This window comes from Trichoderma atroviride, chromosome 5 (genome assembly GCF_020647795.1).
Source record: "Trichoderma atroviride chromosome 5, complete sequence".
NCBI lineage: Eukaryota > Fungi > Ascomycota > Sordariomycetes > Hypocreales > Hypocreaceae > Trichoderma > Trichoderma atroviride.
Genome location: NC_089404.1, coordinates 3,588,445 through 3,606,391, shown reverse-complemented (window position 1 = coordinate 3,606,391; position 17,947 = coordinate 3,588,445). Strand labels below are relative to the sequence as shown.

General features: G+C 48.7%; 6 protein-coding genes across 7 annotated transcripts; 3 read left to right on the top strand and 3 right to left on the bottom strand.

Moving 5' to 3' along the window:
• Positions 1 to 2,153: 2,153 nt before the first annotated feature.
• Positions 2,154 to 3,414, top strand: TrAtP1_010439 (uncharacterized protein). The gene is made up of 2 exons (XM_014089558.2): positions 2,154 to 2,858; positions 2,930 to 3,414. Exons 1-2 carry the CDS (start codon positions 2,408 to 2,410, stop codon positions 3,025 to 3,027), a joined length of 549 nt encoding a protein of 182 aa, XP_013945033.2. The 5' UTR covers positions 2,154 to 2,407; the 3' UTR covers positions 3,028 to 3,414.
• Positions 3,415 to 3,450: 36 nt separating this feature from the next.
• TrAtP1_010438 (uncharacterized protein) lies at positions 3,451 to 4,852 on the bottom strand. The gene has a single exon (XM_014089533.2). The coding sequence runs from the start codon at positions 4,479 to 4,481 to the stop codon at positions 3,552 to 3,554; it is 930 nt and encodes a 309-aa protein (XP_013945008.1). The 5' UTR covers positions 4,482 to 4,852; the 3' UTR covers positions 3,451 to 3,551.
• Positions 4,853 to 5,755: 903 nt separating this feature from the next.
• On the top strand, positions 5,756 to 6,776 carry TrAtP1_010437 (uncharacterized protein; the record flags this gene model as incomplete). The annotated part of the gene is made up of 2 exons (XM_014089716.2): positions 5,756 to 6,042; positions 6,113 to 6,776. The coding sequence occupies 2 exons, from the start codon at positions 5,756 to 5,758 to the stop codon at positions 6,774 to 6,776; spliced, it is 951 nt and encodes a 316-aa protein (XP_013945191.2).
• Positions 6,777 to 6,825: 49 nt separating this feature from the next.
• Positions 6,826 to 8,153, bottom strand: TrAtP1_013365 (uncharacterized protein). Its single transcript, XM_014089717.2, has 3 exons — positions 8,036 to 8,153; positions 7,679 to 7,973; positions 6,826 to 7,623 (listed from the first exon to the last, which is right to left on the bottom strand). Exons 1-3 carry the CDS (start codon positions 8,077 to 8,079, stop codon positions 6,904 to 6,906), a joined length of 1,059 nt encoding a protein of 352 aa, XP_013945192.1. The 5' UTR covers positions 8,080 to 8,153; the 3' UTR covers positions 6,826 to 6,903.
• A 732-nt stretch (positions 8,154 to 8,885) lies between these two features.
• TrAtP1_010436 (uncharacterized protein) lies at positions 8,886 to 11,345 on the bottom strand. 2 transcript variants are annotated; one of them, XM_066114708.1, is made up of 3 exons: positions 10,320 to 11,345; positions 9,619 to 10,246; positions 8,886 to 9,557 (listed from the first exon to the last, which is right to left on the bottom strand). In XM_066114708.1, exons 1-3 carry the CDS (start codon positions 11,082 to 11,084, stop codon positions 8,974 to 8,976), a joined length of 1,977 nt encoding a protein of 658 aa, XP_065970804.1. In that variant the 5' UTR covers positions 11,085 to 11,345; the 3' UTR covers positions 8,886 to 8,973. The 2 variants fall into 2 exon arrangements, with proteins under 2 accessions (XP_065970804.1, XP_065970805.1); XM_066114707.1 differs by having other exon boundaries at positions 8,886 to 10,246; positions 10,332 to 11,345.
• A 3,455-nt stretch (positions 11,346 to 14,800) lies between these two features.
• TrAtP1_010435 (uncharacterized protein) lies at positions 14,801 to 15,937 on the top strand (the record flags this gene model as incomplete). The annotated part of the gene is made up of 1 exon (XM_014089719.2): positions 14,801 to 15,937. The coding sequence occupies one exon, from the start codon at positions 14,801 to 14,803 to the stop codon at positions 15,935 to 15,937; it is 1,137 nt and encodes a 378-aa protein (XP_013945194.1).
• Positions 15,938 to 17,947: the final 2,010 nt, after the last annotated feature.

Below are 17,947 nucleotides of genomic sequence, written 5' to 3'. Positions count from 1 at the left end.
TGATTCTTTTCTCCTCTTGTGTCAGTAGCCCAACAAGGCAATGAGCAGCCATGATTCAAAGCTTTGCAAAAAGCTTGTCTTGTAAGGAACTTGAACGGGCTTACTTAAGCTGGCTGTTCCGAGGGTGTTCCGACGCCGGACAAGCTTTTTTTCAATTCGATGTTGCATCGTGCCTCCTGTACATGATAACTTCCTGAACAAGGAAATCCGCAGTGATTAGTGTGTAGATGGGAGGTGATGCAAACGGCAAAAGATCAGCAGCGCCTTTGTTCCCCCCCCCCGCTCCGGCTATTCATCAAGCTTCTTATTGCCGTTTTTTAAAGTGTGTAAACGAAATCTCAGTCGTCTCTGTTGAGCTGCAGGGATCTGCGATTGGACCGGCCTGGTGAGCGAAAGATGTATGTCTCAGTCAGCTGTTTCCGCTGCTCGGATTAGTAGTAGAGCGTAGATTGCGGTCCTCGGAAGATGGGAGATGCAAGATGCGAGCAAGTGTGCATGTATGCGCAATGTATGCACAAGCCCGCCGCGTTATGAGACAAATACATTGTGAGTACAGCTACCTATCAGTAGGGAGGGAGATGAACTACATGAACACAAGCAAGATGATCATGTGGCGGCGCGAGCAACTTGGAGAGCGCTCTGCCCTCGGTTATTTCTCGTCATCCATCTCAAATCAAATCACATCTACGACGGCTTCACCGCGTCGGATCTGACTTGCGGCCGGTTGATGCGGCAAGGAAGGGAGGCATATCCGCGCTCGACGAGGTCGTATGATTGCCCCTTCCATCCCTCCCGCTGGGCTGCGGAATGTTCCTCGTCCATCACGGCCGAGGTGACAGTGACTCGTGAAGACTTTTTTTTGGCATCGTGATGGCAGAATGAATCAAATCGCAAACACCACGCAAAAGACGTCAACTCTTGCCGCGATGCGTCCAGGATCCACGGCATCCAACCCCCCCTGGTCGCCCGGGTCACGTCGTCCTATCCACGGGCCCTCACCTCATCCCTGCACCAATGTCGACAGATCGAGCGAGTCGTCTGAAATGCGGCGATGGATGGTGTGGTGGCCCCATCCGGCGACCGCTTTTTTCAGCCGTCGTATCGTCTCTCTGTCTTGTCTTGTGTCGATGCTACTCTACTTGTGATGCTACTCTAGGCACTTGTACGTGTATGCATCCTGGCCAGCAAATGCCGTCCCGGTCTGAAACGGCGTCGGCACTTGGGGGTCACATCTGGCGCTTGCAAGCTCTCGAATGAGTCGAAACCCTTGCTTGGCCTGGCGTTGGGCACTGGTGACTCGACGGAGCATCCATTTTTAGTCACGCATTCTTGCCTTTCTGTAGATTAATTCCCTGGACACCGAGCCAATTGGCGATGTTCGTGACGGCACCAACCCGTTTTTGCTCGTACCTGTGCCGCCTCAATAGGAAAATTTTTCTTTTTTCATTCTTTTCTTCTGTTTGGCTTCCTCTCCTTGGGCTGATGTTTTCTTATTAGCCTCCTCCCTCTTGCCCCTCTGGGCGAGGTATGTAATGCACAGAGAGGCCTACGAAACAAAGGCGGGCCCTTGGGAAGTCCCGGAATAGGGCATCTATAGAGTACAGACAGCGTGCCGTTTGGTGTACCTTGAAGGCTGCGATGCTAGTTCAAGGGGCACAGGAACGTGAACGACGCAAGTAGTCAAGTGTGGTGGGAATTCACATTCAGGCAGCTGAAAGCCACGGGCTCCAGTCTGCAAACTTTTCATCTCTTTTCCCTTTGTTGAGGGTGACTCCTTTTTTTAGAATTTTTTCCTCATTCGTAGGCCACGTTGAGCGCACAATACGAAGACGTGCTACTGCAAGCCCGGCTTCGATTCACGGAGGGTACATGCGGCTACTCTGTGGCTACAAGGCCCTTGGTCCTAGTGTTTCCCATCTGAGGTTGGCATGACTGGTGCCAGCCACGTATTCAAGCTTCAAGCCCAGCCCAGCTGCGCGCAGTTCCGGCATCGACATCGGGCCCCACCAGGAGGGAACTGAGACAGCCATCCTGGATCGACGTCAGGCAGGCCAGGGCGGATCATGCTGAGCTCTGGGTGTCGTCCCGTTTTGGCAGGGCGACGCTGCTGCGTATGCGTATAAGTCGAGGGCCGCCCCTCACCTCCCGGCTGGACTTGTCTCTTGCTGCTACCCTCTGACCCGTGAACCGTCCAAGTGGTCTGACTGTAGACTATAATAATCTGCCTCGATCCGAGTCTCATCCTTCTTCTCTTCGTTATACATACTCTTGCCGTTGCCAGTGCTGCTGCTGCTTACCGCCGTGACTGGGGCACATAAAACACCAAGCCAAAAGCCATCAACACGCCGGATTCTGCAAAAACGCCTGCCGATCCGCCACACGTACACACGCATTCTTGAGGCATACAATGCGCCGAAGCTCCTCGTCTTCATCAATCAGCTCTCAGTGGTCCACCTTCAGCGACGACCTTGAAATCGGCCTGCTCACCTCCATCATCCCCGTCAACACCACCACCACCGCTGCCACCACAATCACCACGGCTACTGCCACAACCGCCAGCAGCTCGTCCATCATCTCTGCCTCATCTGCTGCTGCTGCGTCCGTCACAGCAGCTTCTGCCGAGGATATGAATATGCACATGAACATGAACATGCACCACAGTCGCCCTTCTTCTTCCGCGTACGAGCGGAGCCGCCAGGGGAGCACGAGCTCCATGCGCAGCTGCGGCGGAATGAGCCCCGATGCTACCAAAGAGCTGTGGAAGACCATGTTGGAGCTACAGGAGCGATATGGATGCTACACTTCCGCGAGAATGGATTTGGCTGTTACATCTGGAGACATTGCTCTCTCTCTGATGCGTAAGTATTCACAGCTGCTACCTGAGCGGTCAAATTTTGAAAATTTTGTCACTAACATTCGAAATTTGCAGCAAATCCGTTCATCCTCGACACACTCAACGACTCTGTGGTCGATCTGCCCGATGAAGGCTGGGAGATGCTCAATCGCTGCCTCCAGCAAAGACATTAAAATGAACTCTATACTTGATCCGATGCACACACCGCAAATTGCCATCACCTCAGAACCGACCTTGATTTAATCGAATGAGTCGCGGTGGATGAGGACGACACGACGGGGTATTCTTTTTTTGTTCTTCTCATTTAAACGAGCGGCGTTTGGGACGGATAAAATACTACTGGACGAAGCGCTGGGCCATTTGATTTTTTCTTCTCATTCTTATTACCATGGCTTTATTCTTCATTTTTCTCTTTTTTTTTTTTTTGTTACATATCAAGATTTCAAGATACCCGTCCTCATTTACATACATGTACTGCAGCTCAGATTGAGGCCTCTGCGCTTACATAGCTCGCAAAGTACATTCTTGCTTCTACTTTTTACAATACAACCATATTAGATAAAAAAAAAAATCTCAAATCAAATTAAAAAAAAAACACGCGTGTCTCGTAATCAGGTGATGATGTACCCGATGCTAATGTTACAATGCATACCTACGTGTGTGTTACATTTGACCAAGCCAAGTCATGCCCATCGCATCACAGCGTCTCATTCAAAAGTGGATGCGCCGTGAAGCCCATTGCCCTAGTCTGGAACTTCATGCTCTCCAGCACCTTTGCCTTGACCTCTTCATCCTCAATGTCGATGCCCTCGAAAATGCTGTGCGTCGCCCTGAAGTCGTAGTTCTTGAGGATCCCCCACATCCGGTGAATCACATCCGCACTCAGCGGGATGAAGTTTGGGATGCTCCACAGGAACGAAAATGAAGTCAGGCCGGGAGGCTTCTCTCGCTTGGCTCCCAGGGCGTCGATATCCCATTTGCCCAAGCCTGCTGCAGTTGTCATGAGCGTGTCTGCGATGAAGAGCCGTCCGTCAAACAGCAGCACTGAGGAGCCCGGGAAGTGTCCGCCCAGCTTGATGGCCTTGACGCCAGGTATGATTTCCGTCTCGGTTTCGGTGAGAGCCTTGCGGTGTGCTGACGGTGTTGTCGTCCAGTGCAAATCTTCGGATGAAATGTACACTGGGCATTGAAACGCTCTCGCCCATTGTATATGCGAGCTGTAGAAGTGAGGATGGCTGACGACAATGGCCTTGATCCCTCCCAGCTCCTTCACCTTGTCTATCGTCTCGGCGTCTATATAGGAGATGCAATCCCAAACCACATTACCTTGCGGTGTGCGAATCAACATGGCGCGCTGGCCAATGGCGAATTTCGGACACGTGTGGATGGAAATGATGCGCTCGTCATGCTCATACGGCTTGAACTCGTTGCGATGGTCCGAATCCCGAAGCTCCGCCATGGTCGTAAAGGACTGGCCCGATGGGGGAACATATTGGCGAGGATCGTCACAGACGTGGCACGTCTTGACGACGGAGCGATCAGCAGTTGGGAACTGCGTGCCGCAGGTATGGCAGATGAGCCACGAGGAGGAATCGGCAGCATTATAGGGCTCTAGAGCGAAGTCCATGGTGGTGAAGTTGTGTTGGTGATGGTGATGGTGAAACTAGTGGCAGTGCTTCGGATGGCTCTGGAGCTGCTGTTGCTCCAAGGGCGCGGGGTTGGGGAATAGACTTTGCCGGGCTGGAGGGGATTTTGGGCCGCTGCTATCCTTGGATCTGAGACTATTTAGTCGATTTAATTACATTGTAATAAGGTTTGAGGTTTAGTTTGATGTTTACCGCGGCCAAGCTGACAATAGTGAGTGATGCTGCCGTATAGCTCGTGTTATCATTTATTGCAGTCCATACTCGGCTCTCTCAACGCTGCCAGTGCCGCAATGGCAAGTAAATTAGGGTCTCTGTAATAATAGACGACTCAGTTTGTCAATTCCAATAAACCGAGTGAAAGTTCATGTTGATTCTCGTCGCGGAGTATCGCCATTACTGACGTCATTGATGAACGCTGCAGATTCGCCGCTCTCACGTGTTGTGAGCAATTCCGAGGTATGAGAAACACCAGAGATGCAGGTCTATACAATGGTAGAGAGTAATAATACACAAAGATACATGGGAAATAAAGGATTATCCCACCCATCACAGATCGCCCAAGACTATACGAGGGGATTTGAATCCCAGCTTCGGCGGAACAGTGCGTTACCGTATCTAGGCCTGTATGTGATTAGCTACATGTACGCAAATCATGCGTCTCGCTGTCACTTGAGTTTGAGAAGTTACGGGAAAGATTCATCACTTGTCAGACCAGATCTTGGAGAGAGCAACAGAGAGGCGGGACGAAGCTTTCAGGACTCGTATCGCCATCTTATGAACTACAACAACAAAGCAAAACGTATTCTCCATTTCAGCAACGTAATTACGCGCTGGACATATAAATACTCGCTGATGCATTAAATCCGCAAAGGCCCCTATCTCCGTCGTATATCATGAATTCGGATATGATGTCCTTTAACCGTCTTAAAGGTTGAATGATTAGTTGGTAACTTGGACCGATAAAATCGTTCGTCCGCGGACCAAATTGTTGGCTCTCAGCTCTACGCGTAACCCCGTAGACTGTAAAGACCACGACTCACGGACAATTCGTCCGTATTGTATCATGCCTCAATCTGATAGCTGGTTTCAATAAGAGTGGAAACAGACTTCAAGTAAAAACGGTAGCTATAAAATAATGCCTCTTCTCGTGCCATTTAATCGCCATCATCATCTCCAATTAACATTGCATTTGCGTCCTCAGCCAGCCCATACAATCTCTAAGCATTAAATTAGATTTCTCTTCACAATAAACACAATGCCTCAGACAGTCTGGCTCGTCACCGGCACCACTTCTGGTATAGGCGCCGCCTTGGTCGACTGCATCATCTCTCGCGGCGACAAAATTATTGCCTCTGGAAGAAACGTCGAACAAAAGCTCGGACACCTCAAATCTGACAATGTGGCCTTGCTAGAGCTTGATGTCGGGGCTGGAAAGGCCGTTGTGGAGGCGCAGGTGAAGAAGGCGTGGGAGATTTTCGGCCACATTGATGTTTTGATCAATAATGCTGGTATATCCGGGTTCAAAACTGCTGAAGATGCCGAGTAAGTGCTTTTTTCTCACTTTAAATCCCATCTACATCATGTACCTGATCTAATTATACTGCCTACAAAGCGACAACTTTGTCAACCACCTCTTCCAGGTCAACGTCTTTGGCCAGCTACACGCATCTCAGGCCATCCTGCCCCTCTTCCGCGCTCAAGGCCACGGTACCATCTCATTCACTTCTTCAGGCTGTGCTTGGGCGGGCCTCCCGTTCCTGGGCCACTATTGCATGACGAAAGCTGCCCTGAGCTCATTCGCCGAGAGCTTGCACAGAGAAGTCTCTCATCTGGGCATCAACTGCGTTGCTTTTGACATTGGAGGCTTTCCTACTCGTCTGGCGCAGCCCCGCGAGCAAGACAATGATACCGCCTCTAAAAAAGTAGACTCTGGTTCTGCTCTTGCAAGAGCTGTATCTGAGCCGTATGCAGACATCTTTGGACAGTACATGGGACTCTTCGTTCCGGACCATTCTTGGGTCACCCCTGGAGACCCTAACAAAGCAGCATCTACAATGGTGGACGTGATTCAGCGGCGAGGAGTAGCAGAGGGCCGTTCTTGGGCTACGCGCGTTGTTTTGGGGTCAGATTGCTTGACTTATGCAACGAAGAGACGAGGGGAAGAACTCCAGCTTCTGGAGAAATGGAAAGATGTCAGCGTCAGTACTGATGCGAACGAGTTTATCCTCAAGCCAGAGTACGAAAAGTATATCGTTGTTACTGGAGTAGAAGAGTAACCCAAGAGCTTTTGCTCGACGAAGCGCAGTCATAAATAGCTATAACAATGCAGTATAATTTTTATTCAGATTCAAGATAATGTACATGTTCTATTGCTTTTACATTATAAAATGTGCCAGGTCAACTTTACTCAGCCATCGCCGCCTTAATCTCCTCCTCGAATCCCCTCTCCCAATCAGCCTCTCCCTTCACCGGCTTCCAACCCAACACTTCCGTCGCCAGAACCGCATTAGTAACTGATCTCGAGGCAAATCCCAGCTCCAAGAACTGGTAGTTTCCATTCGGAGTATCGTCTGTAATCTCCTGCAGCCCAATTGGCCGTGCTTTGTCCTCCTTCAATACTCCAGCAGCAAATCCTGCCTTGGCGAGTCCGTCAGAAAGATCCTTCCACAGATGGCGTCCGTTGCCAGCAAAGTAAATGCCCTTTCTGCCAAAGGGAAGGTTCTCTCCTGCAAAGAGCTTCTCCAGCACGAGTTCATAGACCTTGGCCGTGTCATCGATGTGGGCGTGGTCCCACACTCCTGCGCCTTCGCCAATGTACTCGGCGTATCCCTTCTTGACTGCTCGTCGAGCCAGGAAGGGGACTTGAATGGAACGCTTGTTGAACGCGCCGGTGCCGTTGCCGTAAATGGTGGGCGACATGATGATGTAAGTGGGCACGTTGAATTCCTCGCCGGCTTGGACAGTGGCCACATCGCCTGTACGCTGAGAATAAGGATCGTGGGCCTCACGCTTCAGCTCATACTCGTGGATGTTTTGAGTCTTGTCGTTGAATTCAAAGGGGGCGTCTTCTTGCGTGTAGACTTTGCTAACGGGGCGGTTGCCAATGCTCGAAGTGCCGGATGTCTACACAAACAGATATTAGTATACACATAAAGAGGCAGACTTTTAAAACACTTACGTGAATAAACCAGACTGGCTCGCCGGTAGTCTTCTTCCTCTCCGCCAGCCCTTCAACCAGAGACCTCGCGCCAATCGCTCTGGCAGCGCTGGCAGTGTTGATGATGATGTCATGTTCGCTCGCCGCCTTCTTCAAAAGCTCCATGTCCTCGTCGAGATTCTTGAACATGATTGGCGTCATGCCTTGGGCCTTGTAGTACTCTGCATGTTCGGGCTTGCGGACGAGGACGGAGTAGGAAAGGTTTTTGATGTCGGCATGGGTTGAGTTTTGGAGAAGGGTGAGAACAGAGCCACCACTGCAATGTTGTTAGTACTGCTTTCTATGCTTTTCAGTTGCTGATAGGTTGACCAGACTTACATGTAGCCTGTTGCGCCGGTGAAGAGGACCTTCTTGGGAGCCATTGTTGCGTATGTGTTGATTACTGTAAAGATGTAATTGAATGATTATTAACCACTTCGAATTGCTTGTATTGATAGCACGAAACGAATCCTTCTTCATGGCTCCATGACCCCCTCTTTATACAAAAGCTACACAGCGTAAAACTCCAGTAAACAGCAAATCTCTAGTCTGAAACACCTCGCCCAATTATTAATTCATCGTCTCATTCATCATCTCAACTTGCCTTCCACGGCCTCCACTACCCACCCCTTCTCCTTAAGCTTAGTCGCTAGTTGCAGATTTCCTGCCAACATCACAGCCAAAGTGCGGACAAACCTGCCATACCACTGCCCTCCTGGTGGAGCAAGCCACCTCGATTGACTTTTGACGGGATCCACCGCAACTGACGGGAGCGGACAGCCCAATCCCAATCGAGGCCCTGTCTAAAGGCGCTGATGCTGAGTAATGGCGTAAATGAGGCGTGCTGGGCGCGGCCAAAGTTGCTTCTTCAAAATTGCAGTTTGTAACCCTGTACTTGCCGATTTAGAACCGATTCCGCTTTTCTTTCGGGCACTTTGAGTTGTGTTGCGCCCGATTGAAACAAACAAGAAGCGACAGATGTTGGTGTCAATTAATAATGTCGCAATCATTACAAATTTTGCCAATGTAGATGAAATATAAAACTTTGCTGAAGTTGCCAGGAATAGAAACAGTGAAGTCATGGTGATTTTATTTCTGTCTTGTATTAGCCCAGTGCAGCATTAGGGCTCTATCACCTAGAATGTTTGCAGAAATAAAATAGTAATATAATTGTAGAGAGTAGAAGCATAGTCCGAGAAAACATGCATTATTGTTCACAAAATTCTATGTCTATAGCTATTACAATATAAATTTCAAGACAAGACAACAATGATTCGTCAACACGCCTCCCACATCTGATGACCCATAGCAATCAGACGATTAAACAGCTCGTCGCGAATCATGACGGCCGTCAAGTGATGCTCCTGTCCGTCTTTTGTCCTCACAACCAGTCCATCCACAACTTCTCGCTGTGTCGCCCATCCGACCACAATCTTGCTCTTCCACCCCAAACCTCCAACCTTCTTCAGCTGGCTAATATCATCAATTGCTACTGTCCACGCTGGGTTGACGTCCTCAATCTTGGAGGTCCAACTCAGCGCAGGGCTTGTAGCCGTTGCTGTGATGTAGGCATGGCCTTTTTTGCCGCCACAGCGAGCGGGGAAGCAGATTGGGCCAGAAGGTCGCTCATCAGGCCGTTTGTTCACGACACCCAGTCGATTTCGTGCCTGGGAAGCGCCAACAGCGGCCTTGGCTTTGTCGGCGGTGAGAGCTGTTTCAACGCCTCCCTTTGCAGTGCCTTTGAGCAAGTTGATAATCCGATGAGACCGTTTGGGCTTTCGCTGTTGGCTGTCGTCTTTGATCTCTTTTGCGTGATCCAAGTCGGGATGTAACGCTTCTCTCGCTTCTTCATCCGTGACACCTGACGGTGTAATGTTAGCATGTAACTTGTTATAGACATTCACTCAAAGAGAGATAGTTACCTAGATTATCGACTTGCTCCGCAGCTTCTGGGTCAATCTTGGTCGGAGGCGGTAAATCAGAAGACGGTGGTGGCGGGATTGGCACCTTGTTCCTCTCGCCAACGCGCAACAAGGTAATTGCAAGCTGCGCATTGGTTGGTATGCCTCGAAGAATCGTGTTCCGCAGCTCGATGAATTTTTGCCATCGTGGATATGTGCGATTGACGAATCGCAGCGCTGGCTGGATGATGGGATCGCCAAAAAAGAGAAACCCGACGCCAAATGCGATGCCTTTTAATAGCATGTATGAGGATACAAAGAAGGACAGTAGCAATAGAGGCAAAAGGCACGCAGCCAATGTTATTCTCGGCCGCTCGACAGGGAATGGGGGCGTTGGGCTGAGGGCGTTGCCAAACCGCTCCCAGGTATCAACCACCTCCGAAAGCATGTGCATGAGGGGCCCCGTTTTGGCCCAGACAATGTTGGAAACAGGCTTCTTTGTCCTGTCGTGCTCTGTATTTATTCCTTTTCCATCTGCCGCATCTTTGGCATTCGATATGTCTGCAGTAACGTTTGTAGGGTCTGGAGCCGTGTTATCGTCGTGAGGGTCGCCTTGAGGGTGCTTCCCTGCGCTCGTGCTGATGACCACCTATACACAATTCGAGCGTCAGCAGTCGTTTTTGTCATTGTATAGCCGGAAAAAGAAAATCAAAAACGCTTACACCAGCACATACCGATGCGATGCTATTGACAAAGCTGTGCGCCTCCTGTTCAACGCCTTCCCCTTCGTGTTTTTCAGGAGCGCCAGTGATGGAGTTGTCAGATGCGAGGACTCCTGACGGCGGCTTCTGAACGCCTCCAGTTTTGGAGTCGACAATTGACGGCGGTACAGGAGGGAAACAGATGGTCCGCGCCGGTGGATAGGCGATCAAGACGATGAGAAACGCGATTCCAACGGGTACCAGCAGGTCAAGCAGCCACGCAATGCTGTAAACTGCCAGAAACGTTTCCGTTCTCTGCGTTTCTCTCCACGACCGAAGGCGCACAATGTGCTTCCACAGACAGATCACCGATACAATGACCGTCATGTACAGACGCTCCAGCTGCGCGCGCAGCTTCTCCGGAGAAAACACGTCGTCCTCTGCAATGTTCATGTCCAGATCGGCCAGCGGAGCCTTGTCGATGCTCCTCACCTCAAAGACCTGCTTGTTGAATCGGCGGATCAACACCCACAGCTCTTCGTTCCTCATGCCGCCCACCACCGGCTGCGGAACATGATGCAGCTCCTTGTTCCATCCAATGTTCTTCACCTCGATCTCGTCGTGCTCGGTCTGGCTGGCGCCCTTGTTTTCGGCATCAGCTTGGATGCTTTCTTCGGCGAGGGCATGGCTGGCGGTGGGTACTTCTTCTTCGTAGCTCTCGATTATATCGGGCTCGCTGCTCAAGGCCGAGATGGATGAGCCGCTGTTCTGATCGGATGCCGCCATTGCAGATTATGTGTGATGCATATGCAACGTGAATTCATGAAAGCGTGTTAGAGGCCGTCACCATTAATGACAGCTGCAGAAAACACCAGACAAAGCTCAGAGCAGCTCTCCCCATCTTGTATCTCCAGCTGCACTTTAGTGAATCCGCGCCCGTATCCGCATTTGTCCAACTTGCCGCCGACGTCAGATCTCTAGATCTCGCCCATCGCCAGCGGTTGGTGTTTGTTGTGGTTGACGTCACCGAAGGCTCATGTGGGACTGGAGCTGAAAATAGATCTGCGAGCAAGAAATCGAGGCACATGCCTTGGTATTGAGTAACGCGCTGCTATGACTGATGGATATCTCATTGCTATCGAAACTCTTTGACAGATTGTTGCATCATCATCTGTTTCTTCTGCTGCTTCTCACTTTGGCATCTATACTCTGTCCTGCGTGTGTTATTGCTGTTAGGCGGTCTCCAGTGGGCGCTTCACACAGGAGCTTCACAAAGGAGCTTCACAAAGGCGCACGGTGCGGCCCATTCCGTGTAATAAAATCTCTCAAAAATAGATGCCGAATGACTAGCGAATCGATTAGATTTGGAATTCTTGTTGCTCAGTCATGAATCCCATTCGCGTCAGCTCACATTCCAACTTTTGACGAGAACGGCTATTGGCATGTGAAGGCGCTTAGCATCGTACCAGTAGCCGCCGAGCACCTTTTCATGCCCAACGACACGAAGATGGAGTAAATACAGTGAATTGGCCGCCAAATCTCATTTTATTTTTATTTTGACTTGGAAGCAAGTGGATAAGACTTTGCAGCTGCCATTGCCCTATCTACCTACCTGCGTTTCTGCGTTTCTGCGTTTCTGCATAGATTTAAGCAAGGCGCGGAGTCACCAATCTCAGAGGATAGACAAGCTGCACAAGGGTAGATCAATACCCAGCGAGAATCGCCAATTTATCCACAGAATGCAAAGCTTTCCCATTAAATCTGTATATTATACGACCTTCAAAAAATAAATAAAGCTACGATTCTCTCGAAAAAGACAGCGATCCGGCTCATACTGCTACAGTACCGTATTGCCTTGCAAACTCGACTTTGGCTGTGGATCTTGGTAAGCAACCATGTGTCTTTTGGTAAACAAAGATAGCAAACGCCTATGAGAAAGCAACAAAAGGTACTTGTACGTCTAAAGTCGAGTTACACCTCGATCTCGCAGACTCTCGCCCAATCGACTTTAGCTGTGGAACTAGGTAAGCAATCAAGTATCTTTTGGTAAATAAACACAGAAAGTGCCTATGAAAAAGCAACAAAAGGTAACTGTAATCCCATGAGGCACACAGCTAAAGCTGAGCTGCGGTTTGACCTCGCGGACTCGACCTTGGCCGTGGGCCTGTCGCCGGCCTGGTAGGATTTTTGGTAGTAGTTAAATTCGCTTTTTTTACTAGCATAGGTAGGGTATTATATCACACCGAAGATACATTATTTCATTCTCAAAGTGAGATTTTACGAGGGAATACGGTATTTCCTTGGAGCATCTGCTCATACAAGTAGGACGTAAGTATTTGGGCAGCCAAGTGGTTTGCAAGAAAGCCCGGCAAGGAAAAGTCATTAGCACAAAAATATACATCAAATGCGCATACTCATGGTATTAACATCTATAGTACCTAGTATTGCTCCTATTATCTTTGTATATGTATAAATTGCCGCCTTGACAGCTCCAACTCTCCCCTCGCAAAAGGTGTGGTGGATCTCATAAGACATGGTCAGGGTCACAGCATCAATAATTCGCCCTGCGTTACGCTTAGGAAATTTCAGTAAGCCAGCATGATGCTCCTTCAGCCATAGACGTAATATTTTTGATCATGTTATGCCTATTTCTTTGCTTTTTCCTTCTAGCTCAAATGATTACGGTCACGATACAGTGGCCTATTCCACCGCGGCCAAAGCCGACGCTTCGACCGCAGCTATCCGCGCCCGGACAACGTAAGCAAGACAGGACAGTGAATCCATGTATTCAGCGGGCTCTAGTATCAACTACAGGCACAGTTTGTAAGGCCAAAAGGCAACGCTTCGTATATAGGTAATTGTTAGTAGCAGTAGTATATGAATCTAGGTAGGGTTACCCGCATAGGGACGGCCCCGTATGATCCGATCGGTTACCTTGATCTGTGTGATCATCACTTCATCTGACTGCTCGTATTTCCAGACAAGCTAACAGGGCCAGAAAATCGGTTTAAGTGAAACAGGGGCTCGCGTGAGTGGAACGACCTGAGGGGGAAGAACAAAACAAGGCTCTGAGGTCACACTTTGCTATAGTCGCTTAACTCTGGGATAGAATCTGGTACTTCAGAGACGCCCAATTATAATAGCTTGTCCAAGTATCTTGCTGCAAAAATAGTTAAGGCGTTGGCGGTCTGCTAGCCGCTGCACAAAGAGTCTCCTACGCCTAGTCGAGGCATCTAAGACATATCTATGGAAGGAGATAGAAGACGATAGAGGAATCAAACCTTAGTTTGTTGGAGAAGGTAACCTAGCTCGAAGCTATGCTCAATGAAACAATAATTCTGAACACAGCTCTGTCTCGCTGTAGGGCTGGACAAGACGCCCGCAATTGCACAAGACGCCCGCAATTGCTACCACACCAGGCCGCAGTCTCGTGAGTAGGAAGCAGAGCGTTGAGATCTGAAGCTGCCTATTTACTGGCTAATCAATCATCTTGAATATTAAATTACGTTTTTTTCTCTCTCTCCCAGAGTTCGCATCGTTTCCGTTTGTATGTACTGCGCGCTTACGGTGCGGTTTGGGCATCAAGTAACACGGCAGTTGGGCAGCAGGGCCTTGGGCGAAATCAAGAAGAAAAGCAACAAGATACCAATGTTGCTGTGACAGATTTACAAAGGGCGCAAATTGTCTTGCAATATAAGTAAGACAGTAATTTCGATAGCGTGATTTAATAGATGGCAAGGAGATGAGTATGCCTGCTCTATGATAGTTATGCTAGAAGCTTGTCGCGATACCAATTCTTGTAGTGAAGGGCAGTGGCCAGCAATATGGTAGAAGATCAATGAGTGCATGTAAGATGCTCTTATCGATAGTTTGAGTTGCTAGATATCATTGTATCTGCTGAGCATATGCCGAGCCTACTTCGCGAGACCAACGATATATTACTTGATAAAGGCTAGATGTAACTCCTTGGTAGTTTGAATTATACCCCTCTCTACTGCAATCTCTCGTATTTCCCTAGACATTACAAAACAGCACGGCTACTTAGCGGCGGCATATTATAGGTTCCTTTTGATCTAGGTCGTATGTCGGTGTAGGTCGGTGTGCTCCACAAAGACGACCAAACAGCTTTTTGAGACATGAAAGTCACGGATATTCAGCGCTTGGGAGAGATAAATTCATTTTTTTTACTGATAAATAGGTCTTCCCCGACTTTCTTTTCTTTTTTTGTGGGATTTTTGCTTTGGGTTCTTAGACATGCGTTGCTCGAGCCAGTCACAGCCCTTCTCGACAAGCGGCGTACGCCTGTCGTCGAGAGGGACCACTTTATGGGCGGCGTACGCCGCTCGTCGAGAAATGCACTTCATTCGACTCTTGACGGGCAGCGTGAAATGTGAGACAATCAGAAAAAAAGCTTTTCAGGGACTATTCCCAGGGATGACTATGCTGGTGACTCGCAGACTCCCGGACAGAATGGTGTGGGGGTGTATGTTGTGTAATCTAAGATGGAGAATCAATATCAAGAATTTCACCCATTCAGTAGAGAGCCTGAGGTTCAGAGGGAGTTTAGGGAATATCTCCAGGAAAACACCAACAAGAAGCACATATCCGCAGAGAGGAAGCACAGTCTTATACGATGGCTCGCTGACAAGGATGCCAAGCCCCAAACTCAGAGTGACTACTCTCTACGAAACTACGCGTTTAAGACTTATAAATGGGACGGTGCCAGGCATATCCTCTGGGGCATCGGCAAGAGCGAGAAGCCCGAGAAGCCCGCCAAGAACGGAAAAGGCAAGAAGCCTTGGAGGAGTGGGAAGGGCGGAAAGAGCAGCAGGAAGTTCCAGGATAGGGTGGTTGTCACCGAAGATGAGATCTTGAATGTGGTGGAAAAAGTCCACATGTCCAATGATCATGGAGGGTGGGATGCCACCTGGGACGAAGTCAGCAGCAAGTATTGTGGGATCGTGAGATCGGATGTCATCTTCCTCTTGAAGAGGTGTTACATCTGCACCATAAAGCCTCGCAAACAATCCAGGAGGAATGCGACCCCTGATGACTCCCCTGATGAGTCCCCTGCTTCAAGTTCATCTGCCCCAGGGCCGTCCTCTGGGCAGCAAGCTTTTCAGCAACCACTACAATTCTATGGGCAGCAAGCCCCTGAGCAGCAAGATTTCGATCAAGTCCTCGACCAGTACTCCCAAGCAACGTTCGACTATAGTTTCGGCAATGATTTTGGGAACAACAGCTTTCAGACTGATAGCTTTCAGACTGATAGCTTTCAAACTGACAGCTTCCAAACTGATAGCTTCCAAACTGATTGCTTTCAAACTGATAGCTTCCAAACCGATAGCTTCCAATACGATAGCTTTCAAACTGATAGCTTTGAAGGCTTGGATCAGCTCTGGAACGAAGAGGTGCCGGATGTCAACCATATACCAGATATGAGCCATATGCCAGATATCGGCCATCCAGCTGTTGGCTATCCGAATATCGACATGACCAACATAGACAACATAGATCCTGCTTTGCTCAGCAACGACTTCCAAAACATGAGCCTCACGTATACCTACCCACTTCCCGAAGAGCCTTCGGGCAGCGACACTTACCCCTACGATCCCGATTTCATGCTAGACTCTGTGTAACCGACCTCAGAGCTGCTCTCATACGTCGTGAAGGGGGGGCTACCGGGGTGAACATGGTGTTGTGGAGGACATCGGGCATATTTGGGGCGTTTTGGCCAAGCTTTGGCTTCATGGAGCATCTGATAAGTCAGCACATCCATATCACAGAATTGTTTTCTGGTTGGTTTTACGGAGGGGTGGAAAAAGGGCTGCGACTGTTTTTGTGCTTGTTTTGTGCTTTTTGTGTGCTTCGTCCGTTTTTGTCTGTTTTGTCTGTTTTGTGTGTTTTTTATTTGAGTGTTAGCATGACTAGGATTACCAGACTGCCAGATTGTTATTGAATTGGAATTTTTTTTCATCATGATACCCTCGTGCTTGCTGTTTGTGATGGACTTCTTGAGGATCCTTTAGTTCAGGACTGATGCCGAGACTGTACCAGGTTTCTCTCGTCGGTTCTCGGCACCTTATCTCATACACATGGGCGACGTAATCTAAAAACACTCGACAAGCACTCAGCGTGATGCATGCTGCCATGCTATCCACGAGCCAAGAGCCAAGAGCCGAGTGCCAAGAGCCAAGAGTTTGTAAAAGATATGACTGAAAGGCAAAAAGTAAAAGATAATGGGGGGAAAAACAGGGAAGAAGAGGTCTTGGGGCCATCCACGTAATAAATAGTCTGGTGACTATAGAAAGTGGCGGTGTCAAATCTCGATGAGCAACTTTACGACGGGCGTACGCCCGTCGTAAAGTGAGTCAGTAGTCTGCCACTCCCTCGGGACATTGTGAAAAAGAGGATAGCTGGAATGCAACAGCAAACAAAGGGTGGAGTGAGCAGGGGTTCTATCAAGGCATGGGTGGATGATATCAAAAGCGGATGCTGAAGAAAGAAGGCCCACGGTGATCTTTCTGACAGAAAAGGGAGACCTTTTTATATCCCTCTCATGATTATTTTCCCACCCCCTGACCCATGTGACTCAAAAAGGGAAGTTTACTCCGGCCAGCATGGCAAGTAGTATTGATGTTGCTCTGTCAATGTCATTGGTGAGGGCTGGGAATAGTTACACAAATCCTTGGGTGTGTAACTTGACATCTCACAAGGACGTTTCCTTATTTGACTGTGAGGGTGGGCCGTCAGTCACCCCTCCACGGAATTCACGGAAACAAAATACGAAAATCTGGGCAGATATTTTACGGACGCGTTCTGGAAACAGTTACTGTTGTTTCTATTTGTGTCTGTTACGTTATCCAGGGACGACAAAAGCTGATTAACAATACTGTACTTCAAATTTTCCGTCTAGAGGATTTAAGTGAAATAACCAGGGTATTAGGGAGTTTATAGAACGCCCATTGTGTACGTGCATATGATGTGACCCCAAACGAGATCATTTTGTTGTAGCTATAGTGTTGAGAGCATGTTATAGAAATGCTTTGGTTTCTATTGGTCTAAAGATGTGATGCTAATATCTTGTCAACCAACCAGAGCCGAGTCTGAGACTACAGCATAATAGTATACATAATCCTCCCATGGTGAAACCACATTACCCCAAGAGTTTAAGTTGCCACTAGCTATCCAAATATACCAATAACACTTGGCAGCTAGCTAATTCTTTCCAGCCATGCTCTTCACTATGCATGAGAGTTATGTAATGTATCTTGTGAATTTGATATGAAGACCCGGTTCGTTCCAATAACTAGCTCATTCTAAAGCTGATCTTGATATATATGCTGAGCACAACTGCATTCCACCTTGGACAGTCGATAGGCCTTTGTGAGCTCCTAGTTTTAATTTGGGAGTAGTCATCCAGCACCCTAGTTCTATTATCCAGCACTCTAGCTACATGCCTCCGTAGTGTAGGCTACTACTGCAACTGCCACTACTTGCCTATATAAATAGTACACGTGGCCAAATATTTCTATATACGCTGACTGCCTTATTGAGCCACAGCTGGGGGTTGGATAATAGAACTTGGGTGCTGGATAATTAGAGAAAAGTTTTCCAGCACCCCAGTTCTATTTTCAGCCCCCAAGTCG